The sequence below is a fragment of the Prionailurus viverrinus genome, chromosome F2 (assembly GCF_022837055.1).
Source record: "Prionailurus viverrinus isolate Anna chromosome F2, UM_Priviv_1.0, whole genome shotgun sequence".
NCBI lineage: Eukaryota > Metazoa > Chordata > Mammalia > Carnivora > Felidae > Prionailurus > Prionailurus viverrinus.
Window position 1 is genome coordinate 44622306 of NC_062578.1, and position 26177 is coordinate 44648482.

Sequence of the window (26177 nt, forward strand, 5' to 3'; positions counted from 1 at the left end):
ATGTTAACCTAATAGAATTAAAGTGAAAACCAAAAGCAATGTACTCTTTTGCATTATTTTTGGATTTAATCATTATCCCCCCACCTTCCTCCTTGCTATCTAATTAGCAAGCAGTTGGATATTACATATAGCATTTGGAAACCCTTTCTTTTTTCTCTTTCTTTGTTTCTTTGTTTCTTCCTTCCTTCCTTCCTTCCTTCAATTTTTCATTAATTTCAGGTCCCCTTTTTTTTAATGGTGTTAAATAGTTGATGTTCTGCTGTCAGATTAAAAATAAAATCCTGACCTTCTTACCACATAAGCAATTTTAGCTCTACGTTTTGGGGGTGTGGCCAGCTTAAAGTTGGAAAATCAAGAGAAAAAGCAGCAACGATGCCTAGTACTTGCCTTTTGACTTTTTCAACGTTGAAAACTTGAAACTTGGATTTAATTTTTCCTCAAGTCTAGTTGTTTTTGGCTTTATCAAAATTCTTCGCTTGGACATTTTCAGGTTGTCTCAGCTACCCATGTCTTTATTAGTTGATTTAAAAGTTCCTCATGGAGTGCCTTCTGTGTGCGGTACTATACTGGTGTTGGGGTGAGAGGAGTTCAGCAAACTAATGGAGAAGAGATTTGGTTTTTTTCCCCCCATAAAAGTTTAGCTCAGCTATGGAGGAGAGTAAGAGTGAAAACTGAACAGGAATTTTGTGCTTTCTAGATTTAGATTGTAAGGTTTGTTTCCCATGGCATTTGCCTATCAGTACCTAACTGACATTGAAATGTATAGGTTTTCCTCACTTCACATTTTTCATCCTGTTTTGGGTTTAGTTCCAATCCCAGAGGTTTACAAAACAATAAAACCAATAACAAAAGAGCTGGCATCTTCTTCTCTTGCTCTCTAACATGAATAGCCACAATAAGCTTGCGTTACTGTGTGGAGCATTTTATAAAGACTCTAATCCTCATAGTCCACAAAGCTTGCCGGTTAGTAAGTGATAGAACTGTGCTTCCTCTCTGAGTTTGCCCGTTTCTGAAACCTTCACTCTTGCCTTCTGTCTGCTCTTTCACTGGAGAAATTGCCAAGTCAAAAAATTAAGCACACTGATGGAGTCTGAAAGGTACTCCCACCTAATCTAAAGTTAGTTGCTTGAATTCCTCACATGTAACTTTTATTTTGAGATAGTTACCAACTAGGACCCTCCTCTCTTCTTGAAATCGCAGGCAGAGAAAGCAGTGCACCAGAAAAAAGAACATTCAAAAAATAAATGCCATAAAGCTCGAAGATGTCACAAAAACCGGGTGCTAGAATTTAACCGTAGACAAAAGAAGAACATATGGTTAGAGACTCACATCTGGCACGCCAAACGGTTTCACATGGTCAAGAAGTGGGGCTACTGTCTCGGGGAGAGGCCGACAGTCAAGAGCCACAGAGCCTGCTACCGAGCCATGACAAACCGTTGCCTTCTCCAGGTATGCTTCTCTAGTTGGTTTTCTTTTTATATTTGTTTAGACGAAATGGAAGTGATGTTTGGGCTCAGCTCTAAAGGATCAGGGAAGGAGAGAGTTGACGCGGCAGAGGAAGTCAGGTAAGAGGGAAGAATTGAGGTAAATTCGGTGTGATAAAGATGAAGAGAGTGAGATCATTAAGAGAGGATAACATTAAGGGGAGATTAGTTCAGGAAAAATAGGTAGGAACAGGTCCTGCAGGGTCTTGGTCATGTTTGAGATTTATTCAGCATTGATTCATTTAGAAGTCATTCATCAACAACAAATATTTGTGTGCCCTTAGCAGTGTTCAGAATGCTGTTGTAGATGTTTAGGATTCAGTGGGATGCTAGGAAGTTTGTTTTAAATTCTCTGAGAGGACAGTTTGTTTTATGCCTGGTAATAGTATTTATCTGGTCGTCCCTCTCCCTTTCCCCAATTGGTAAATCAATGGCTTTCATTCTTCCAGGACATATTTAGAAATTTACTCTTGGAAGATTCTGCCTTTCAGTGGCAGGATGGCCTTGACCAGGTTTTATTGTTTTTTAAGATTTTTTTACCTGAGTGTAGTTGACAAACAGTTACATTAGTCGCAGGTGTACAAAATAGTGATTCAACTTCTCTATATTTTATGCTGTGCTCACCACAATGTAGCTACCTACCATCTGTCACCATCCAGCACTATTGCAGTGTCATTGGCTGTATTCCCTGTGCCTGACCCTTTATCCCCCTGACCGATTCGTTCCATAACTAGAAGCCTTGGCCAAGTTTTGAAAACCATTGGTGTTAGGAGTCTCTGATGCCTCTTGAAAGCAGTAGAGGAGAATAATCAATATAAAAACCTTTAAAAAAAAGTTGTGGTAAACTATACATAACATCAAATTTTACCGGCTTAATTACTTATTTAAGATTTTATTATTTATTTTTTAAAGTTTATGTATAAAACATTAAAAAAATTAATTAAAAAAGGGGAACCTGGGTGGCTCAGTTGGTTAAGCATCTTACTTTGCTCAGGTCATGATCTCATGGTTTTGAGTTTGAGCCCCACATGGGGCTCTCTGTTATCAGCACAGAGTCTGCTTGGGATCTTCTGGCCCCCTCTCTCTCTGCCCCTCTCCTGCTTGTTCTTGTTCTCTCTCTCAAAAATAAATAAAACATTAAAAAAGTAATTAAAAAAATAAAGTGCATTTATTTTTAGACACAGAATAAGTGGGGGAGGGGCAGAGAGAGAGGGAGACCGAGAATCCCAAGCAGGCTCCATGCTGCCAGTGCAGAGCCCAATGGGAGGCTCAAACTCACAAAACTGAGAGATCATGACCTGAGCTGAAACCAAGAGTTGGACACTTAACCGACACCCATGTGCCCAAGATTTTATTTTTGAATAATCTCTACACCCAGTGTGAGGCTCAGACTTGCAACCCTGAGATCAAGAGTCACATGCTCCACTGACTGAGCCAGCCAGGCACCTCTTTTAAGTATTATTATTTTTTAAGGTTTGTTTATTTTGAGAGAGAGAAAGAGAACAAGCCGGGAAGGGGGAGAGAGAGGGGAACAGAGAACCTGAAGCAGGCTCCATGTTGACAGCAGAGAGCCCAATGTGGGGCTCAAACCCACAAACTGTGAGATCATGACCTGAGCTAATGTCGGATGCTTAGCTGACTGAGCCACCCAGGCACTCTACCCTTTAATTATTTTAAGTGCACAGTTCTGTGTCATTAACTATAGTCATATTGTTGTCTAACTATTATCACCATTCATCCCCAGGTCTTTTTCATCTTCCCCGTTGCTCACTCGCCTACTCCCAGCAACCACCATTCTACTTTCTGTCTTTAGGAATTTGCCTATTCTAGATACCTCATATAAGGAGAATCACACAATATTTATCCTTTTGAGACTGGCTTACATCACTTAACGTCTTCAAGGTTCAGCCATGTTGTGTCGTGTGTTGGAATTCCCTTCTTTTTAAAGCTGAATAGTACTCCATTGTATGTACATACCACATCTTGTTTGTCTGTTTATCCAGCAACGGACATTTGGATTGCTTCCACCTTTTGGCTGTTGTGAATGATGCTGCTATGAAATGAACTTGCAAATATCTTTTCCAAGTCTCTGTTTTCAGTTCTTTGGGTATATACTTAGAAGTGGAATTGCTGTTTCACATGGTAATACCGTGTTTAATTTTTTGAGGAACTGCTCTACTGTTTTCCATAGAGGCTATGATATTTTTCATTCCAACCTGCAACGTGCCAGCGTTCAATTTCTCCATGTCCTCACTGATACTTACTATTTTTAGTTTATTTGATAATAGCCATCCTAATGGGTGTGAAATAATACAAGAACCTTTTAAGGGCTTTTGATTTGAAGATTCAGCAGCAGAAATCATTGATTATAGTAAAATCCTTTATCTATATTGTGGAAACTGGGATCCAGAGAGATAAAGTGACTTGTCCAGGGTCATGCACCTTGTTGGTGGCTAGGTAGCCTTTGGGCAGCTGATTTCCCTGGCCTGTGCTTCTTCTGCCATACACTGCCATTTCCCAAATTTTAAGACAGATGGGTAAGTTACTTCTTATTTGGGGCAAGATTTTTGCTGACGTTATCAGATATTTTCTTTACATTTGATCAGCCCTAAGTAATACAAATAATAGCTAATAGTAACAGACATTTTTGAGTACTTAATCTTATGCCAGGCCTGGTTTTAATGGTTTATATACGTTTGCTCTTTTAGTCCTTACAACACCACAGCAGACGTAGTTAGCATTATTTCTACTTTACAGATGAGGAAACTAAGGAACAGAGAAGTTACGTAATTTACCCACGGCTATACAACCAGTGAGTGGTGATGTTGAGATTTCAGCCCAGGTCTGATGCCACGACTTCCAGGCTATTAACCGTAGTTTGGTGCTGACACTCAGTTGTACAGATTTGGGTGTGGTTCACCTGCACACTGATAGCTGACGGTGGATCCCTGCTGCTGGGAAGATTTCTGTGTGTGTGATAGCACTGATTTCTGTGAGTTTGTCAGAAGCTTAGCTATAGTTTCCCTTTTAGTCTCAGGTGCTGAGTGTACTGAAATTGCTTAAATGTGATGTGGCAGAGGGGCTGGTTTGGGGGTCAGTGAGCCCAACTCGAATGCTGGCTTCTCCACTTGCTGATATATAGCTTTGTTCAGGGACAGTCTCTGTGTCGGTATCCTCGTCTGTCATACGGCAGCAGAAAGTACCTGGCTTGTCACGTGTTGGTAGGTGTACCATGTAGTAGATGACAGCCCAGACCCTGGCACTCAGCATCTGTTCAGTGACTGTTACTGTTGTTTTGGTTCTTTAACATACTTGTTTTACTAGCTCAGTTGATCTCTTGCCATCTCATTTAAGTCGGTAAGGTCTTGCTCTCATTACTTTCATTTTTCCTTGAACATTGTTTAGTCAGAGTTGAATATCCTAGTCAAGATTAAGCATGGGAGGAATATAGGATAAATTAATTACGACATTATGTCTCTAGGTTCAGTGTTAAATAATCTTGGAGTCCTGAATTAGCTAACCAAAGTGAACTTTAGCATAACTTTGCAGAATATATTGATATCGTGGTATTCTACTCTGATTTCTTAGATAGGTTTGGGGGAGGAATAACCCTTTACTTAGAGGCAGCAGTTTTTATACTCTACTTAAAACTTGTTTGTAAAAATGGCATAAAACGCAGATTAAAAAAAAAATGTTTTATTTATTTAAGTAACCTCTGCACCCCATGTGGGGCTCGAATTCATAGCCCCAAGATCAAGAGTCTCATGCTCCTCTTACTGAGCCAGCCAGGTACCCCCACAGATTTTCTTTCTAGAAAAGACACAGTAACTTAAATTTTAAATGAAAATTCATTTTGATTTTGCTTTAGATTGGTTTAAAAATATTTGCTAATGTCCTAAGAATAGACAGGTTTCAGGTTTTGTCTTAAAGAAATGATAGCTTTGGCAATTTGTTCTGAGTCTTGGACTGGTAGAAGTTTTTCTGATGTGACTTTTGGCGTTTTACAATTTTCCCCCATGTCCCATTCTAAGTATTTGATTACGTCTCCTCCTTTGTGCAGGATCTATCCTACTACTGTTGTTTGGAGCTGAAGGGCAAAGAGGAAGAAATACTGAAGGCACTTTCTCCGATGTGTAGCATAGACACAGGTAAACTGGTTTTAAAGCTGAATGCTCTTTTAGTCTTTGCGTATTTGTTCATTTCATGAGCAAGTAAGTGTTTTGGAATTTAAATATATATAAAATGCGTAAGGCAGTTCTTGTTCCCAATGAGAATGCTAATGTAAGAAAGGTGGGGTGGTTTCAAATTATTTGTAACATTGTTAAGTGGAAGGTGAGAGAACCTTTATTTTGGTGTAGTGAATTCAGTGGGGCAAAAACTCAGTCCCCATTCATCCATTTATTCATTCATTCAGTGTTTATTGAGAATTTACTGTGTGCCAGGCTTTGATTTATGCAGTGGTCAACACCAGCACCTCATCCCTCATAGAGATAGACAGCAGATAACAGGATGGCAATCAGGAAATACTACTACTATCTCAGCACTGGAAATGAGAGAATTTTGTTTTTGTTTGTGTCAGGACTGACTTTCGCAGCAGTTCACTACTTGTCTGGAAAACGCCAAGGTAGTGTCATACTTTACCGGGCAAATAAATACCCTAGAGAGATGCTGGGGCCTGTTACATTTATTTGGAAGCCTGAGTGGACCCCTGGTCACACTTCTGAGAGCAGGCAGTTATGGATCTGGCTTCATCCAACTCTGAAACAGGTATAATCCTTGAGTTATTTGCTCATGACTCTGTTACTGCATTCTTTTTTTTTTTTTAATTTTTTTTTTCAACGTTTTTTATTTATTTTGGGGACAGAGAGAGACAGAGCATGAACGGGGGAGGGGCAGAGAGAGAGAGGGAGACACAGAATCGGAAACAGGCTCCAGGCTCCGAGCCATTAGCCCAGAGCCTGACGCGGGGCTCGAACTCACGGACCGCGAGATCGTGACCTGGCTGAAGTCGGACGCTTAACCGACAGCGCCACCCAGGCGCCCCTCTGTTACTGCATTCTTAATTCCTGTTGAAATCAATGCTCTGGAAATTTAAATAGTATAAAAGTTTCGATGAGAACTTGGTATTAGAATATAGGGAAGAACCTTATGTGAATATGAAATGAAGCAAATCTTGACCTTTCACTTTTTAGTAAATCCTAAGTGGAAGTAGAGATAAAACCCACCATATTATGTACGCAGTGGCTTGAAATGCTGCATTTGGTCTAATGGTCCTACCAGGTCTGAATTGCTTCGTTGGTATCCAGGTCCTTGTAAGAACCTCTTTGATGATAAGAAGCTATTTTGAGTAATTCAGATGATTTTTTTTTTTTTTAAGTTTATTTATTTTGAGAGAGAGAGAGCATGTGTGTGTGTGTGAGGGAGGGACAGAGAGAGAGAGACAATCCCAAGCAGGTTCTGTGCTGCCAGTGCAGAGCCTGATGTGGGGCTCGAACACACCAACCTGAGATCATGACCTGAGCCGAAATCAAGAGTTGGGCGCTTCACTGACTGAGCCACCCAGGCGCCCCAAATTGTGATGATTTCTAATCTCTCTTTTTTTTTCTTGGCATAGTCACTGCTTTTTTCTGGTAGACTATAAATTTTCTCTTTAATCTGATTTTCGAAAATGTTAATTGTTCAGAGTAGTCACATTATTTTCATTAATCTTTGACACTTTGAAGTTTTTTTGTTTCAAGTGTTGTGCACTGTTTGGCAGCACCAAAAAAGCTTTTTGATAAATCATGATGAATTTCGTTTAATTTGTAAAGGGATAAAAATGTATATTTTTAAAGGAAGAAAAAAATAATACGAACTGAACTACCTGAAGTTTTTAAATATTTCCTTAGGATATTTTAGAGGAAATAAAAGCAGCGTGCCAGTGTATGGAACCCATCAAATCAACTGTCTGTACCCTGGAGCCCCTGCTGACACCATCGCAGGAAAAAAGCCAAACGGAACTACCTGATGAGAGAATTGGCAAGAAAAGAAAACGGAAAGATGATGGAGAAAATGCTAAACCGGTTAAAAAAGTCATCGGTGACGGAACTAGAGATCCACATCAACCATATTCTTGGGTCTCTCCAGCCACAGGCGTTATAATCAGGTACAGGTGAATTCTCTCTGAATCCTCCGAACAATTTTAGTGAAGCCTTGTTCTGTTTTTGCCAGTGGCTCAGACACTGTGTATGATGAAGGTTTCCATCTTAAGATCTTTTCTCTCTTTCAGTGATTTGACGATGGAGATGAACAGGCTCCGGTTGATCGGTCCACTTTCCCACTCCATCCTAACTGAGGCACTAAAAGCTGCTTCTGTCCATACCGTAAGAGTAAATGTGACTGTAGTGGTTTAATCCAGTTATGTCCTTCCTAGCAAATTTGAAACCTAACATATTTCAGTAGCATTTTGGGCCACGCCCTATAAATGTTTATTTCTCTACTTATGTTTAGTATCAAATACTTTGTCATCTTTCACTTCTAGAGGAACAAATCTGGGGAAATCTAGTGAGTAAACTAACTTGTTCTTGTTTAAGTGCATACTCTCCTTGCAAGTTTGTGAGTTTTGTGGGTAACAGAGAACCCCTAAAATCACTGAAAGTGTGTACCGGGTTTTATTTGTTTGTTTGTACTTGTGTGATGCATATTTTCTGGGGCTTGTTTTAAGGGTCTGTGATCCCTAAAAGGTTAAGAGCAATATGTCTAGTGCAGCAGTGTCCAGTAGAATTTTCTGCAAGGATGATAGTCTTCTGTGGCATCCGTATGGTAGCCATTAGCTACATGTAGTTCTTGAGCACTTGAAGTGTGGCTAGTGTGACTGAGGAACTGATTTTGTACCTTTGATTAATTTTAATTAAATAGAGATAGCTCTCTGTGGCTGGTGGCTACCAAGTGGACCACGAAAGTATAGAGAGGAGAGATTAAGTTAGGAATCAGACACTCGGATTCAGATCCTGTTTGTTTCCCCTGGATTAGTGCAACTCACCCTTCTGTTGACTGTGCCTCTCACAGATTTGACATGCCAAATAAGATGTTAAGCCTGAACAGGTTTTGAGCTTTTAATGAAGAAAGATACTTTAAAAAACAAAGGCAGCTTCTCCTTCCCTCCCTCTCCCTCTCTCTCTCTTTCTCTCTCTTCCCCTCTCCGTCACTTCCACACCTGCCTCAACCTCTGTGTCTCTTGCCTGAATACCAAAGCAGCTTTTTCGCTTCCTCTACTGTTCCTTCTTTTCACTCCATTCTCCATGCAGGAAATGGAATGATCTTTTAACAGTTTATTCATATCATGTTACTTTCCAGTTAAAAGCTTTTAAATAGTTTCTTATTGTATTTATGGTAAAATCCAAAGCCCTTAATATGACTTCATACTCTTGTGCCTTCCTGCCTCTGCCCTCATCTCTCCTCACCTGCATCTCAGTCACACTGGCCTTCTTTCAGGTCCCAGAATATGTCAGATCTCCTCTCCTTTAGAGCCTTCACACCCCCTTTCCCCACCGGGCTGAACTTTCTGCCCCCCACCTCCTCCTCCGGCCCCTGCCTTTGCTTGGCTAAACCTTCCTTGTTCTTCACGTTTCAGCCTCTATATCGTTTCCCTCTAGAATCCTTTCCTGACCCCCAAGTTAAATTATATAAGTTATATTTCATCATATTTTGCACATTTCCTCAATTTATATGTCTAGATCTGCTTAGGTACTTATGCGATGTTCACATGGAGCTTTGATGGCAAAGACTCTGTCTCCAGTGCTTAGCACAGTGCCTGTAGCAGAGTAGGGGCTCCACTCTAGCTAATAAGTTGCTCAGTGAGGATCTGAACCTAAGAAGTTAGGTTCCGGAGCCTTACTTTAAACCTGTAAGCTATGTTGTCTGAGTTTCTGTGAGGTAAATAGCCCATATGTTAACAGGGTGCTTCTTTAGAATCTGTAGGAGCACATCCTTCTTCAGTGAACTTCAGTATGAAACATGGCTATAGGTTCTCTTCCTTGGTGTGTAACTGGTGCTTGAGGTGCTCTTTGGTTTTTTGTTTTAAGGGTTTTTGTGTTTTGTTTTGTTTTGTTTTAAGTAATCTCTGTACCCAACATGGGGCTTGTGACCCCATCGAGAGTCATACTCCTCTCTGCCAACTGAGCCAGCCAGGTACCCCTGAGGTGCTTTTTGAAACCTTGCTCGATTCCTGGTTCTGTCTGAGAAAGATATAAGTAAAGCATTTGTGTGTCTTATTTGAAGTTTTTTTGAATAATGTGATTGTAAGATATCTTTTTGCTTTTTCAAACAGAAGGTTTGGTTTTTCTTTGGTGGGGAAGGTTTTGTTACTTAAATTGGTATGAAGTTGGTGGTAGTAGGAGAGGAGCAAGGAGCAGGCCTCTTTTGTCAGTAGTGTGCTGACAGAAGAATGCAGCTATGGAGTAGCTTGGGTGGTCTCTCTGAAAACCATGGGTATTGTTGTTAGTGTGTGAAATCTCGAGAGAACTGTAACACTATGTCCTTGCCTCTAGTGAGAAGAGTAGTCAGTCTGGTGTTAATTACTGTGTTAAATATAATGGCAGTTTCTCACATATCACAGCCATAATAAAATTATCAAGTCCGATTCATTATTTGGTGAATAGGGATTGTTATTTTTCAGGAGGGAGAGGACACAGAGAAGACACCTCACCATTGGTGGATTGAAACCTGTAAGAATCCTGATAGCGTTTCCCTTCATCACAAACAAGAAGCCATTTTTGAATTGTTGGGAGGTATTCAGAGGGAATGCTGACTGGGTGGTTTGGGGAAGAAGGGAGGAGTGGGAAGTGGGTTCAAAGAGTGTTTTACAGTTGGGCTGCCTACATGGAGTGGTACTTTTTAACTTGTTACTGCTTGTCGTAATATAGCAAGAAAACATGTCGGAGAGGTACCTGACTCAGTGAGCGTGGGAAACGCTATTTGAGTATATGTTAGTATTCCAAATAGCTCCCATTCTGTTATGATAGGTAAACACATAGACCAGGTACTAAACCAAGGACTAAACTTACCTGTATTTAATAGCGTTTGTGTATTAAGCTACTGTAGTTATCAGTGATGGAAATATACATGTTCGTGTTGTAAAATAATGTTTTGTTAATTTAATGTTTTTGATAAGAAACGTCATTCTTTATGAATGTTAATTTACTCCCTAAAAGTATTAATAGGAAAAAAGAGGAATACATGTTTTTTAATAGCCCAAGAAGAAATTTTTATTAAAAAAATTGAAAATACAAGCATATGTGTATATATTGTGAGTGACTTTGTGTAAACTTGTTTTTTTTGTTTGTTTTTATTTTTGTTAAAGGAATAACATCACCAGCAGAAATTCCAGCCGGTACTATTTTGGGACTGACAGTTGGGGATCCTCGAATAAATTTGCCTCAAAAGAGGTCCAGAGTTCTGCCCAACCCAGAAAAATGCCAAGGTAAAGTTTCTAGAACACCCTTGGTTTTCCTTAGTTTTGAGTAGTTTAGTCCCATTGGAAGAGTTCTGTCTGACACCTCTGCATTAACTTCACTTATGAAAAGTTGGGATGATCTTTACCTGCCTCCTTTTCAAGGTGATTATGACCAAAGGAGATGGTGTGTTTGGAAGTGTCTTTTAGCTTTGAGACATGTAGCCTGATCCTTACGTTCATTTTTTCCCCCTTGAGTTCTTTATTTTTAGTATCTGGTAAAAACTGTCTTTCTGGAAACTGGGTTCTCTGAAAATGGCTGGCATTTCAGAATTTTAATTGTGAGGAAGGGATCCGCACCCGCAGCTGGTCTTGTGCTCATTGGAAGCCTCTGTCTGACCATACAGATGATCCAGGTTCGAATCCTGGCAAGGCCATCCCAGGTGCTGAAGGGTAAGATGTCTTGGTTTAGACTCAGTGGAGTGGCTCACGGGAGTTGTTTGGTGGGGGTGGCCTAGGGCAGGAGCTGGCTAAAATTTTAGTCTAGTCTCACGTTTGCAACACTGGTGCTAATATCTCATTGTATTTACTGTCATTTAAACACTCTTCATTGGAGGAATCATAAAATTTCTGTTGTGAATTTTGAGAGGAAAAATACAGGTATGTGTAGTAACAACTTGAGTTTTGTTTGTTTTTTCGTTTTTTTTTTTTTGTTTGTTTGTTTTTTGTTTTTTTTTTTTTTGTTTTTTTTTTACCTCCACATGTAGTTAATAGCTGATTAAGGGAGCAATAAATTACTGTCTCAGGACCTTACATGAAAGGTGGATTGGATGAGAGAGGTGTAGAGGTGTTTGAAGATATATAGGCAACTTAGTTAATTATGGAGCCTTAGACTTTTCTCAATGAGTTGTTGCCTCTTTCTTTTCTTTTTTAATGGCATTATGGTCTGGTGCAACCATGAAAATTGTAGTGTTCACTATGCCATTAAATGTAGACTACAATAATCGCCTTAAAGCCATAGTTAAACTCTATTTAGTTTCCTTGGCTGCCTGAAATCATTTTTTGGAATGAGGCAGTTATATATTAAACACTTTTAGAAAAATGTTTATTTATTTTAGAGAGTGAGTGAGTGGGGGAGTCCAGAGAGAGAGGGAGACAGAGGATCTGAAGCAGGCTCTGCGCTCATAGCAGAGAGCCTCGTTTGGGGCTTGAACTCACGAACTGTGAGATCATGAACTGAGCTGAAGTCAGAAGCTACTGAGCCACCCCTGTATTAAATACTTTTTAAGCCTTTTATCTTAATATAAATCAGTTCCAGGAAAATTAAAGTTCATCTTGAAAAACAAGATTTAATTTCTATAAAAGCTTACTGTATTATCGGTCATTGTATTTTATTTAAACCGTTTTAAGTAATTTCTTTGAAGACGTAGTCATATGTGAGTCACATAAAGCAGTAAACTTTTTAAGCAGTTAGTATTATATCAATATTACTAACAAATGTGACATATCATCTAGGATGATAATTCAAAATTAAAGTTAGAAATAAACTTTGATGAGCTGGGTCAATTGATGGAAGATTAATCCTTGGAAGAATCTCAATGTCATGATCTAAAACTTAATTCTCTGATGTAGAACTTCCAGTTTCTCTTTCTATATCTGAAGTCACTCTCTGCCTTTTTGACTTAGGAAATTACAAGGGTTTAAGGAGCTATATGCCAGGAAAGGGGCATTTGCCCCAAAACCTAAATACATATTTTCTTAATTAAAAAAAATTTTTTTAATGTTTATTTTGAGAGAGGGAGGGAGGGAGGGTAGGGACAGAGAGAGAGGGAGAGACAGTATCTGTAGCAGCTCCAGGCTCTGAGCTGTCAGCACAGAGCCCGACGTGGGGCTCAAGCTCATGAACTGCGAGACCATGACCTGAGCCGAAGTTGGAAGCTTAACTGACTGAGCCACCCAGGGGCCCCATATTTTCTTCTTATATCACAGTATTCGAATGATGTATACCCTCTCGTTTCAGAGTTCTCTAATTCCTAGTACACATGAGAAGATAGTTTGTTATCCACATCAGTCAAACCCTTCTTTATGGTTTAAGTAGCACCAAAATTGGTCCATTTTGTCTGTTAACAGCCTTAAAACCTTAAAGGCTAAAGGAGTGTCTTTTCTTACTCATTAAAGCCCCTTTCAGTCACAATTTTTATGTTAATGAGGTGGAAAGCCTCTAAGGATGGTGGGCTGGTGACCAGGGGAACCAACCACAAGGTTAGAAGGTTAGAACTTTCAGCCCTTTTACTCCTGCCCCATCCAGACCTGCTTGTGGAAAGGGGCGGGGGTTAGAGATTGAGTTTCATTGTCAACAGCAATGATTTAATCAGCCTTGCCTACTTGATTAAGCCTCCATAAAAATCTTACACTGTTGGGGTTCGGAGAACTTCCGGTTTTTTAAACACATGGAGGTGTTGGGAAGGTGGTTAAGCCCAAAGAGGTCAAGGGCATCCCTTCCCTCATACCTTACCCTATGCATCTCTTCCATCTGGCTGTTTCTGAGTTAAATCTTTTTATTTAAAAACAGAAAAGAACATTACATTAGTAGTAAGTAAACTGTTTTCTTGAGTTCTAGGAGCCATTCTAGCAAATTATTGAATTTGAGGAGGGGGTCATGGGTGAGACCAATTTATAGCCAGCTGGTCAGAAGTACAGGAAACCAGGGACTTCGAATTGGCATTGGCATCTGAGGAAGGGGCAGTCTTGTGGGATTGAGCCCTTAAACTGTGGGATCTGACACCATCTCCAGGTGGATAGTGTCAGAATTGATTTGGATTGTAGAACATCAGCCGGTGTTGCAGAATTGCTTGCTCTGGGGAAAATGGCTACACATTTGCGTGTCAGAAGTATTGAGAGTAGAACAGCAAGAGGGCAGAGAAGGAAACAGTTTCTTTCAGTGAAGAACCTGAAGTAAGGATGCATATTGATGCTTTGAGGGAGGCCTGGGTGGCTCAGTCAGTTGAGTATCCAACTCTTGATTTCAGCTCAGGTCATAATTCCAGGGTCATGGGATTGAGCCTCTTGTTGGGCTCCATGCTCAGCGTGGAGCCTGCTTAAGATTCTCTCTCTTTCCCCACCCTGCTCTCTCCCACACACACGCGTGCACACTCTCTCAAAATAAAAAATAAAAATGAAGAAAAAGTTTACTTGATCATTTGATTCTTGAATTTGATTTAAATGTTAATAGTGTGTTTTTGCAAATCTTTTCAACGTAACACAACGTAACACAGTATTTCACCATGTAAATAAAATCGAATTTCTCTTGTACTGTTATTTTAGTATGTATTCTCTTTCGCATCTGCTGATTTGCCCTGATTGTTTTAACTAGTCTTTGTCTTCCAGAGATGAATTTGCTTTAGACAATGCTTTACGTTGTGCTCATGGAATTTTTATAATCTTTCTCTTTACCCACTCTTTGGTAGTGTGTACCCAAACCACGGGAAGAGTCAAGTTGCCTTTAGAGTGATAGGTGAGAGATTGTCCCTTTTTACAGCTTTTCCGAGCACCTTCAGAGCACTGATCTATAGTTGACTCTGCAAAGTGTCCAATTATTGGTCATTTTGCCCCAACTTCTCTGTTTCTGCTCTTGGGAGAAAAATCCCTCAGCTTCGGCTGCACCCCTTAAACTGTTCTGCATATTTAATTTAGAGTGAATCTGAAGACTATAAATTTGGTTTATTTGATTCCCAAATGAGAAAAGCATTTATTAATTTCCTTTGCTTCTGTAAGGAAACTTATTAAGAAAGTTTTAATTTAAAATTTGGTCATCTTCAAACCTACTTACGAAAGGAGGAAACAAGCTATTTCCTTCAACCTTTAAGTTATTCTGGAGTTATGTAGTTAATTAGAAGGCTTTTGCCTGCGTATGAAAGAAAATATGCTTAATATGAGCCTTGGGCAAAGGACTTAGAATTACATTCAGAATTGATAAGTCATTCGAGGCCCACTTGCGTGCATGCTGACTCAGCTGGTAATACTCTCTTTCTCTCAACTACTGAAGACTGTTGACCTAAAAGGGCCTTCCCTTTTGCCTTCAGACATATTCTGTTTTGTTTTAAATAGATGTTACATTTTAGAACAGCTTTAGGTTCATAGCAAAATTGAGTGGAAGGAATAGAACGTTCCTGCTCCCACATATGCACAGCCCCCATGAAACTGCATTGACACATGGTTGTGCAGAGTCCATCGTTTATATTACGTTCATTCTTGGTGTTTTATGTGGGATTTGACACATTTATAACAACACGAGTCCACCGTTGTAGTATCATAAAATAGTCTCACTGCTCTAAAAATCTGTGCTCTCCTGATTCATCTCTCATTCCCTCTCTCAGCCTTCATCTTTTTACTGTCTTCATAATTTTCTTTTCCAGAATGTCGTATAGGTGGAATCATACAGTATGTATCCTTTTCAGATTATCTTCTTTCACTTTGTAATATGCATCGGAGCTTCTTCCATGTCTTTTCATGGCTTGATAGCTCATTTCTTTTTAATTCTGAATAAAATTCCATTGTCTGGATATACTACCTACTTTGTTTCATCTATTTGTTTACTATTATTTTTTAGACTATTTAGAGGTGAGGTCGTGCTCTCCTGTGCCATGTCTTTTGTCTGCAGCCAGCTCTGAATAGAATCCCAGTTCTGTCACTCAAAATCTATGGCGGGACCCCACAGGAAAGCATTCTGGGTAGATAGGGGCTGTTTGAAATGGAGCCCATTTGCTCCTAGACAGGCTGTGTGAACTTCACGGCACACAGCACTGTTACTCGGGATGCTGTTGGTTATTATCTCTATGAGGAACCGCAGCAACTAGAGGCAGTTTCTGCTTTAAGGAGTTTTTATCTCAGATCTTTTCATCAATTTAATATTCTCTATCTTTGTTCTCCCCTGAAATCTGTCACACTGTGGCTCAGTCACTTCCAACTTATTTTTTTCTGGCCATCAGACCCATGCAGGTACGTGCCTTTGAGTGACCTTTCTTTATAGGCAGTTTAGACCTTAGCCCAGGAATTGGCTCAGGAATTGTCTTTCTTTCCTTCTTTTTTTTTTTTTTCTTTTAATTTTTCAGTCCAAAAAAATAAGATCTGGAAGATTTTTTACCCTTAGTGGACTGCATGTAGGAAATCTTATCTATCAATATATATGTTTATAATTGAAAAAGTTTCTCCTTTTCTTCCCACTAGAGTACTTTTTGGCACGGTGTAGCTTATTTAAAGGGAAGAAGCGATAGATTTCACAGAAAATATGCTCATCTTAAAGGAGTGGGAAAAACACGTTTTACAGAAGGAATAAATACTCAGTGAGAAAGGGTTTTAAGAGACTTGAAATAATAGGGCAGAAGAGAAGGCTGGTATCTGTTGGCTCACCACCATTGGGCCAAGAATGATATTAAGAACCCTGAAACCAATAGTTAAAATGTGGCTTGTACTGTCATAGCACATTATAAAGAAATTATTCACCTGTGCAGTAGTTCCTAGAATTTGGTTATCTTAAGTGTGGAATTAGACAATTATTTAGAGGCAGTTGAATATGATGTTTATATCTTATACATTAAAAATAAACATCAGAAATAATAAGTTTAGGAGGCTTTGCTATTTCACAGACTAGTATGAAGCCAACTATAGGGATAACATAATTTCTAGTCAAGTAAATTTTTCTAGAGAAGTTGAGTGCCTACAGAACATTTTCTTGTAACAGAAGGTCAGCCAGCAATGTTTATAGTTTGACTTCATTGATCTAAAGGATGTAGTTTGAAGGCTATTTCTTTTCCCTCTTAGATAATGAGAAAGTTAGACAGCTGCTTCTGGAGGGTGTGCCTGTGGACTGTGCGCATAGCTTTATTTGGAACCAAGCTATCTGTAAGAATGTCACAGAGAATAAAATCTCGGATCAGGTAACTAATGGTGTAAGGATTATTGGTAAAGTCCTGAAGACAGGTTGAAATTCCTCACTCTAGATGCTGTAAAAGTTATTTCATCCTTTATAGAATCTCATAGACTTATTTTTAATCTATTGATCCCTTATTTATGATTTTTTTTCTATTCTTAGAGAAGAATAATCTCTCTAAAAAGTTAACACAGAGAATTTTTCTTAAAATGATAATCCCATGGTTTAAATACATTTTTATTCTATTGTTCTATCTTTAATTTCACAATGATTGAGCTCCTACCAGGACCAGGAATCATAGTAGATGATGGGATAGATGGCTAGGGTATGTTCGAAAAAGTATAGGGTCAAGGGAAGCCGGAAGCCCAGGTGAGGGAAATTGGGGAAGCTTCTTGGGCGGAGGAGCTGGAATTTGAGCTCTTAGATGGGTGGTCAGAATTAGCAAGACTAATGTCTTAGGGCCAGAAGCCAAGGCTGCAGCGAAGAAAGGATTGCTGGAAGTAAGACCAGCATGTGTGAGGGCCCAGGCTAAAAACAGGATGATGTGTTCAAGAGTATCCAAGTAGATTGGTGGCTTGGAGTTGAGGGTAAGGCAGGAGATGAAGAAGGGAATAGGGGCGAGAGCATTAAAGACCTTGAGGCATTTTAAGGATTTGAACAGAAGATATCAGGTGCCATGGGAAGGTTTTAAGTTGGCCACATGATCAGACATGGCAGCACTGTGCAAGATGCATTAGACTAGGTAGGAATGGGGCTGGAGGCGGAGGAGCTGGAGAGAGGACGTGTGGTTGGATGGCCTTAAAAGAGACCTTGGAAATAGTCCTTAATTGAGGATGTGATGGGGGCCTGAACTGGGGCAGGGTGGCTGGAGTGGAGGGCCTGGGGTTGAATACAGACTCCTGATCGTAAATCTGACAAGACGCAGTGGTTGCTTGGATGGTGGGAAGTGGGAAAAGAGGAGCCTGGTAGATTAGTTCCTGACAGTCTAGCTTAGATTCCGCACCTCAGGTAAAAGAGAGCCAGAGCCTGATTTGTCACAGCTGCATTCCCAAGTAATAGAAGAGCGTTTGGCACAAAAATGGTGCTCAGTAAACATTCGAATGGATGAGTAAATGAATGGGCAGTAAATATGAGAATGGATGAATGAATGAGTGACTGAACAATTGTGGCATCATTCAGCTAGGTGGGGAACATGGGAGGAGAGCAGATGCAGTGGGGACAACTTCAGTCTGGGGTAAGCTGAATGTGAAGGTCCTCAGGACTTTCCAGAGCAGATGCCCAGAGGACAAGTTTTGATCCCAGGAGGCAAAGTCCCGGCTAAGGAGATAGATATTTTGGAATTAACAACATGTAGAGATGGTAGTGAAAACTCAGCCAGAAGTAAAAATAAGGGAGAATCAGGGGTTGGTCAGGCTTGAGGGAGCAGTTAGACTTGGCAACACGGAGGCAGTCTCTTGCATAGTTTCTCCGGCCGGAGTGCTAGGCTTCTCTCCTACCTGCTCGTCTCTTTTTACAGCTGGCAAGAAAGTCTAAGACGGTGTTGTTCACTGCTCCCTTCAGTACACGTAACAAATAATTTATAGCATCTTCTCTTTTAAATCTTTAAGACCTGGTGAGAAAACCTGGTGAGAGCGTTTTCCCACTTGCCCCTCCTTGAAAAAGTTGTTGATTGTTTGTACCTCTTTCACCTCATGACAACAGGTCTTAACCAAAGTAAATGTAGGGACTGAGAATCAGAAGATAAGATTAATCCTGATAGAAGAGATTAGTAGAGTGGATGTATATTATTTTATAGTTTTGAGTCATCTGGTATATTGTAGCTCAAATTTAAGATAATTTGGCATTTTCTAACAAAGCTCTTGTATAGAGGAAAATCGTAGGAGGAATACCATATATTTCAAATGGCTCACATTTATTTATTGAGAACATTTTTTTCTTGTTTTTTAAAAGAGCATTTAACTTTCTAAAGCTGCTTATAGGGAGAACCAGTAGAATCTCCCAGAAAATTAGGGTTGTTTGTCTTGAATTATTTTCTTCCACTTTAGGATTTAAACCGGAAGAGAAGTGAATTGTTGGTGCCCGGGTCACAGCTTGTTTTAGGTCCCCGTGAATCCAAGATACCTATACTTTTGATTCAACAGCCAGGAAGGGTGACTGGTGACGACCGACGAGGCTGGGGAAGTGGCTGGGATGTCCTGCTCCCAAAGGGCTGGGGCATGGCTTTCTGGATTCCGTTTGTAAGTTCCTTTTCGATTCCGACTTTACAGTGTGTAAAATACATTCCCAGTAAATACCAAGAGCTGAAAGTGTTCCAGACATCATGCACAACTTAGAAATTGAGTTCTATTTTTCTACCCTTTGAGCTATGATTCTGATATGAGATACTTCATAAAGTCCCTGGAGCCAGATTTTCATTAATAAGAGTTGGGCTGACATGTGGATTTCTGAAATTTTAAAAGTGTCCTGATTTTTGAATAGTAGTGGTAACAAAATGTTGAAGTTGTTTTTTTTTTTAATTGAAGAAATTTGTTACATTTTAAAAGAATTTTGGGGGCACCTGGGTGGCTGAGTCAGTTGGGTGTCTGACTTCGCCTCAGGTTCAAGCCCCACATTGGGCTCTGTGCTGACAGCTCAGAGCCTGGAGCCTCCTTCAGATTCTGTATCTCCCTCTCTCATTGCCCCTCTCCTGCTCACACTCTGTCTCTCTCTCTCCTTCAAAAATAAACATTAAAAAAAAAACAATTTTTATAATTTTCTAATGTTTATAGATGTATAGAATACGTTTTTCATTTTTAAGTGCTGACCATGTATTCCTAAGTGCAGCTAAAATTTTTATTAAAATCCAGTGTGTTTTTTTCTTCCAAAGAGTTTAAATATTATTTTAAGAGAGTAGAAAAGACATGTACAACTGTTAATTCACACAGGTGATTAATTTTAGCAATTATGCCTAGTACAAGAGATACTCAGTTAATCATTTAAGGATGGGAATATTTCTTGGGCACCTGACTGGCTCAGTCAGTAGAGCATGCAACTCTTGATTTCAGGGTTGTGAGTTCGAGCCCCATGTTGGGCATGGAGCTTACTTAAAAAAAAAAAAAAGAATGGGAATATTTTTAAATAATTTTAATTTTTAAATTATGAAGTGTTTCAAGCATACAAAAAAGTATAAATCCTGATATAATGAATACCTGTGTACCCTTCACCCACCATCCAACTTACAGATTTATTGGAAGCACTTTCTCTCTTTTCTCTCCAGTTCTGTTTCCCACCCTCCTTCTAAAAGAATCACTATTCCTATTTCCAGTGTTTGTCACTACCTTGCCTATTTTTATAGCTTGTTAAGCATGCTTGTATCCCAAAATAAAGTAACTATATTTGACATGTTTTTAAACTTTATATATCTCACCATATATATGCTTTTACAACTTAACCATATTCACTCAACATTGAGAGTTTTCCATATTAATGGGTGACGCTCTGTGTCATCATTTTTACTATTGTATAACCCCTTGTAGGATTATCCCGCACTTATCCATTCCCTTTTGATGGGCATTTAGGTTGTTTCCCATTTCCCCAAACAAACATTAAGCACTAATTTTACTGTAAGTTGGTACATTGTTAAGATCTTTTTGACATTTCTTTTAGATCTATCGAGGTGCAAGAGTTGGTGGGTTAAAAGAGGCTATGGTGCATTCTCAGTATAAAAGATCACCTGACGTCCCTGGTGATTTCCCAGACTGCCCTGCTGGGGTTCTTTTTGCTGAAGAGCAAGCCAAGGGTCTTCTTGAAAAGTACAAAAGGTAAGAAACTGGTGTCTTTGGTTCCTAATGTCTTAAGAGGAAGGGAAGGGCCTCCTCACTTTGGCCAGTGACATTTGGAATAGCTTCAGTAACTCTTACACTATGTGGAGTTTTCATAGACTTCCTTTAGTTCTTAGTTCACATGACCAAGGCATAATTAAGTTAGGATTGTCTCACATCTGGCCCTTCCAGGCTATAGACGTTCCTGTGGTCATTTGCTGACATTGAGGATGGTGCATACCTAAAACTATGGGCCTGAGTCTCAGACACTTGTTCAAGATTTCCACTACCAGCCCCTGCCCCCTCGAGATAGAATTTGTGTTTTTTTTATAACTGGTTATTGAGGTAATAACATATTTATGAAATTTAAAAAAATTTTTAATGTTTTTCTTTTTTTTTTTTTAATTTTTTTTTTTTAATTTTTTTTTTTAACGTTTATTTATTTTAGAGACAGAGCATGAACAGGGGAGGGTCAGAGAGAGTGGGAGACACAGAATCCGAAACAGGCTCCAGGTTCTGAGCCATCAGCCCAGAGCCCGACGCGGGGCTTGAACTCATGGACCACGAGATCATGACCTGAGCTGAAGTTGGACGCTTAACCGACTGAGCCACCCAGGCGCCCCTGTTTTTCTTTATTTTTGAGAGAGAGAGAGAGAGAGAGAGAGAGAGACAGATTGTGAGCAGAAGAGGGTCAGAGAGAGAAGGAGACACAGAATCTGAAATAGGCTCCAGGCTCTGAGCTGTCAGCACAGAGCCCGATGTGGGGCTTGAACTCATGAACAGCGAGAGCATGGCCTGAGCAGAGATCATGACCTGGGTCAGATGTCAGATGCTTAACTGACTGAGTGCCCAGGCGCCCCCCATAGTTTTAAAATTTTATTGAAACTATGGTAATGTGCAAAAATGCTTTGTAAACTGGTGTAGTCCTTCCTTCCAAAGAGATAAGCACTATTTTTGCATTTTGGTATCTATCCATCTAGACTGAGTTTTCTTTTCTTTTTTCTCACTGGGCGAGTGGCCAGTGAGGGGCTTCACCAACCCTTATACTATGAAGTGCATGCTAACTTTGAGAACCTGTATCCTATGACTCTGTGGGCTCCCAGAAACAGAAACTCTCTTGTTTGTTGTGGAATCTGCAACGTCTAGCCAGTGCCTGGTGCACAGTGTCCTTAATAGCTTGTATTAGTTGATTGATGAAGGAGTAGAAAGTGGGATGTTGTAGTTCCTTGACCGTGAGCTCAATTATCTTGCTTTCCTGTTCACGCAGCCACAGAGGCAGGCAGTGCCTGGTTTTCAGACTTTGTCAGGGGATAGGTGAATGAGTGAGTGAAAGCACAGAGACACTTTCCTGGATTGCTGGCTTACAGGCTCTTAGAGGGCAGTAATCATGTAATCTGTGCCTCCTATAATACTTAGCTCTGGACTTCGATGTGTTTGTTAAGTAATCGACAGTAATACTTCTCATCCTTTAGATTTTTTTTCACGCATACAAATTTTTCTTAAGTACAAATATTTTTTTTCTAGAATGTTTAACTTCTTTATTTAGAGAGCACGTGCAGGCTCGAATTGGGGAGGGGCAGAGAGGGATAGAGAGAGAGAGAGAGAGGGAGAATCTTAAATAGGTTCCATGCTCAGCACAGAGCCCAACTCAGTGCTTGAGCTCATGACCTGAGCTAAGATCAAGAGTTCAGTGCTCAACTGACTGAGCCGCTGAGGTGCCTTTGAGGTACAATTAAAACTTTTTTTAATGTGTATTATTTTTGAGAGAGAGAGAGAGAGAGAGAGTGCGAGCAGGGGAGGGGCAGAGACAGTGGGAGATACAGAATCTGAAGCAGGCTCCAGGCTCTGAGCTGTCAGCACAGAGCCTGATGCAAGACTCGAACTCACAAAATGCAAGATCATGACCTGAGCCGAAGTCAGATGCTTGACCCACTGAGCCACCCAGGCGCCCCTAGGTATAATTTTTTTTGAAAAGGGATTATAGTATGAATACTATTTGAAAACCTGCTTTTTTAATTTAGTAATGTATTTTGGATGGTTTTCTCATATCCATAAATGTGACTCTAAACCAAGTGTTGGCAAACTTTTTTCACAAAAGGCCAGATGATAAGTATTTTTGGCTTTGTGGGCCTTTTGGTTTCTATGGCAGCTGCTCAGCTCAGCCCTGCATTGTGTTACAAAGGCAACCACACATGATGATGCATAAATGAATGAGCATGGCTGTGTGCCAGTCTCACTCTGTTTACGGACACTCAAGTTTGAATTTCGTGTAATTTCATGTGCCATAAAATATTCTTTTTTTTAAACCATTTCAGAATGTGTAAGCTTCTTAGCTCACGGGTCATTTAAAAGCAGACAGCGGCCCAGGTTTGATGTGTGAGTCATAATCTGCCAACCCTTGCTCAAAATACATCTGAACAGTTGCACAGGACTCCAGTGTGGGTGTACGGTAATTTATCAGTGGCCCTTTGGGTTATTTCTTATTTTGTGCTATGTGCTTTTATAAATAGCTTTCCATATACATCTTTACACCTTTGTCCGGTTTATTCATTCATTTAATATATGTTTATTTAGAACCTGCTATGTGTCAAACACCTTGTAGGCACTGGGGCTACAGCAGGGGAAGGCAGGCAAGGTCTCTTCCTGCCTCCTGGAGCTTATACTCTTTTTGTTTGTTTTTTTATTTTAGAGTGAGAGAGAGACCATGCATGCGAGAGCTGGGGAGGGGCAGAGGGCAAAAGAGAGAGAATCTGAAGCAGGCTCCACACTCAGCACAGAGCCCGATGTGGGGCTCGACCCTGGGATCATGACCTGAGCTGAAATTAAGAGTCAGAAGCTCAACCGGACACTCAACTGACTGAGCCACCTAGGCGCCACCCAGACGCCACCCACTGAGCTTATATTCTTGATGAAAGCACATGTTTCCCTGCTGGTGGGAGGGATCCAGGAGAGTGGAGGGAGGCTAACCTTGCAAGAGCAAAGCTCTTGAGTGGGGAAGAGGGATGGTGTTCTATAGGGTCAGGCTCAGATCTCATTTTAGCAGGCTGGAAGTCTGGCTCTGAGTGAGACGTGAATACAGATTTAGGTAGGGTAGACGATAGTGCAGATTAGGTACTACTCTTCTGATCGTGACTGTCTTCTCAGTGAACAGAGAGGCAAGGGTATCAGCTAGGAATAAGAAGGGACCAGAGACTGCTGGAGATCTGAGGAGAAAAGAATCGACGTGGACAGTTTTCCAGGAGCATGGAACATAGAACTGACTGGAGAAGTGTAAGGTAGTCCACTTGAGTTTTGTGTTTACGACAGGACTGTTCAGCACTGCTGCGTCTTCTTCCCCAGTTGTGTTCTGCCCATCAGGGGCTGGTGTGGGGTGGGCGGAGGGTTGGATATAACCGGATGGGCTTTGCCAGGTGGGGTGAGTGGAGGGTCCACGAACAGGAGAGTTTGAGCTTTGTAAGGAGAGGTGCAGCGTGGTGGTTTACAGTGAGGAGATGTAAATGTACAGTAAACTCCAGTGCTTGACTCGTGGTGGGGAGGGGTAGGTGGGCTGGACTAGGAGTGGGTGTGTGGGCAGCTGATGGGGGACCTGGCTGAGGAGGGAGAGCCAGTGGTGTATCTGATGTCACGTGCTTCAGGGGGCTGGGGTCTTGGGGGGAGGAAGGAGAGGAAAGATGGTCTGTGGGCATCAGGAGGACATCTGCCGCACTCAGGCCCGTGGATGTAAAAACCAAACAGCTGCCTCTGGAGAGGAGCTGGAAGGGAAGAAAGCACTGAGCTTAGGCTAAATCCCACGAATAAGCTCTCTGGTTTAAAAAAAAAAAGATACACATCTCAAGGATTTGTTGTACTATTGACAGTTGCTGTTTGTGTTAATTTAGGATTTCATCTGTAGTTAGGAGAGTGCCTGCTTCCCCTTACTCCCAGTAACATAGGATATCACCAACTTTTACTTACTTATTTTTAAAGTTTATTGATGATTTTGAGAGAGAGAGAGTACAAGTGGGGGAGGGACAGAGAGAAAGGGAGAGAGAATTCAAAGCAGGCTCTGCACCCTCAAACTCAGGAACTGTGAGACATGACCTGACATTTGTGTAAAATGGGTACAAAAAGGAAAGAAATATGTACGTATCTGCACATATGTACAGAAAATGTCTCCAGAAGGGTATGTTAAGAAATGATACTATCTCTTGTAGGGCAGCTGGTTCATTTATTTCCTTTTAAAGGTCTTCGAGTGAGGCAGGTACCCCAGGAGCATTTTTCACCAGCCACAGGTCAAGAGTGAGGGAGAAACTTCACCACCATCCTTTCTGTTCCTTTAGAACGTAGAATGTTGTAATGTGCAGGGACATCAACTGCACAACTCCAGGGACACCATTCACTTGTAGTCTTTCAAGAACAGCACTCCCTGGAGTTGTGCAGAGGCCACATGGGGCCACTTTGTGGACGCATTACCTTTTGAAATTAAAACTAAAGAGGGGTGCCTGGGAGGCTCAGTTGTTTGAGTGTCTGACTCTTGATTTCAGCTCAGGTCATGACCTCACGGTCATGGGATCGAGCTCCACTTCGGGCTCCGTGCTGAGTGTGGAGCCTCCTTAAGATTCTTTCTCTCCCTCTGCTCCTGTCCCCTGCTCGTGTGCTCTCTCTCTCTAAAATAAAAAAAAATAAATAAAAATAATTAAAATCAAATTAAAACTGAAGAAAACATAAGCTTGGCCAGTAGAGTTGGTGGTTATTCTTTATCGTATTTCTTAGAAAACATTTTTTTTGTATGTTTGTTTTTTAAATAGAGATGTAGTACAAGTGGCCATGATTATTTTAATGGTCCAATCCTAACTTGTTCAAAATTGGTTCTCCTCCTTGATTTTCACCAGGCGCCCTCCTGCAAAACGGCCCAACTATGTTAAGCTTGGCACTCTGGCACCTTTCTGCTATCCCTGGGAGCAGTTAACTCAAGAGTGGGAATCAAGAGTCCAGGCCCAAGAGAAATCACTTGTAGCTTCCTCTCCACATGGCGAGGAGAGTAACTTGAAAAGAGAGAAGGTGCCTTGTACCCCCACGCCTGAAAAATCCGATCAGCTGTCTGATGAAGTGGGCATGTCTCTGAGCAGCCCCAGCGAGCCCAGAGAAGTGATGGACACAGAGCGTCCAGCCCAGATGGGAACTGAGTGGGTAACAGGACCAGCTGCCACCAGCAGTCTCCTCTGCGTTCTTAGGTAAGTGCACACGACTTCCGGATGTGTTCTAGATTGTCTGTTTTAATACTGACCGGGCTACGGGATGTAAACGTTATCTTTGTTCCTTTATGCAAAGCCCAAGGGAATGCATGGGCTTTCTGGAGGGGAAAGCCAGTCCTCCAGTGTCCATAGAGGGCTCAGGGAAATAGCTGAGTCACATTTGATTTGGGGCATGATACTAACTGACCAAATGATTTAAAGTATTGTCATCCATAGACATAAACCAAGGCAGTTGTTCCCTGTGACCTGTTTCATTGGTCTTTGCTTAGAAAGCAGTACCCTCGTGACTGTGACCTTCAG

The 26177-nt window shown here is 40.8% G+C and overlaps 1 protein-coding gene across 2 annotated transcripts in view; it reads left to right on the plus strand.

Annotated features, from left to right (window-relative positions):
- The window catches only part of POP1 (POP1 homolog, ribonuclease P/MRP subunit), a 34016-nt gene that overhangs the window by 4743 nt on the left and 3096 nt on the right, over positions 1–26177 (plus strand). For both annotated transcript variants that reach the window (XR_007148650.1, XM_047842637.1), the window contains exons 5-15: positions 1201–1449; positions 5545–5632; positions 6064–6251; positions 7373–7629; positions 7753–7846; positions 10141–10252; positions 10825–10944; positions 16735–16850; positions 18889–19080; positions 20489–20643; positions 25515–25856. Coding sequence is in view for 1 of the 2 variants with exons in the window: in XM_047842637.1 (XP_047698593.1) it covers positions 1201–1449; positions 5545–5632; positions 6064–6251; positions 7373–7629; positions 7753–7846; positions 10141–10252; positions 10825–10944; positions 16735–16850; positions 18889–19080; positions 20489–20643; positions 25515–25856 (1913 nt within the window). In the remaining variant the exon portion in view is untranslated. The remainder of the gene's footprint in view (positions 1–1200; positions 1450–5544; positions 5633–6063; positions 6252–7372; positions 7630–7752; positions 7847–10140; positions 10253–10824; positions 10945–16734; positions 16851–18888; positions 19081–20488; positions 20644–25514; positions 25857–26177) is intronic.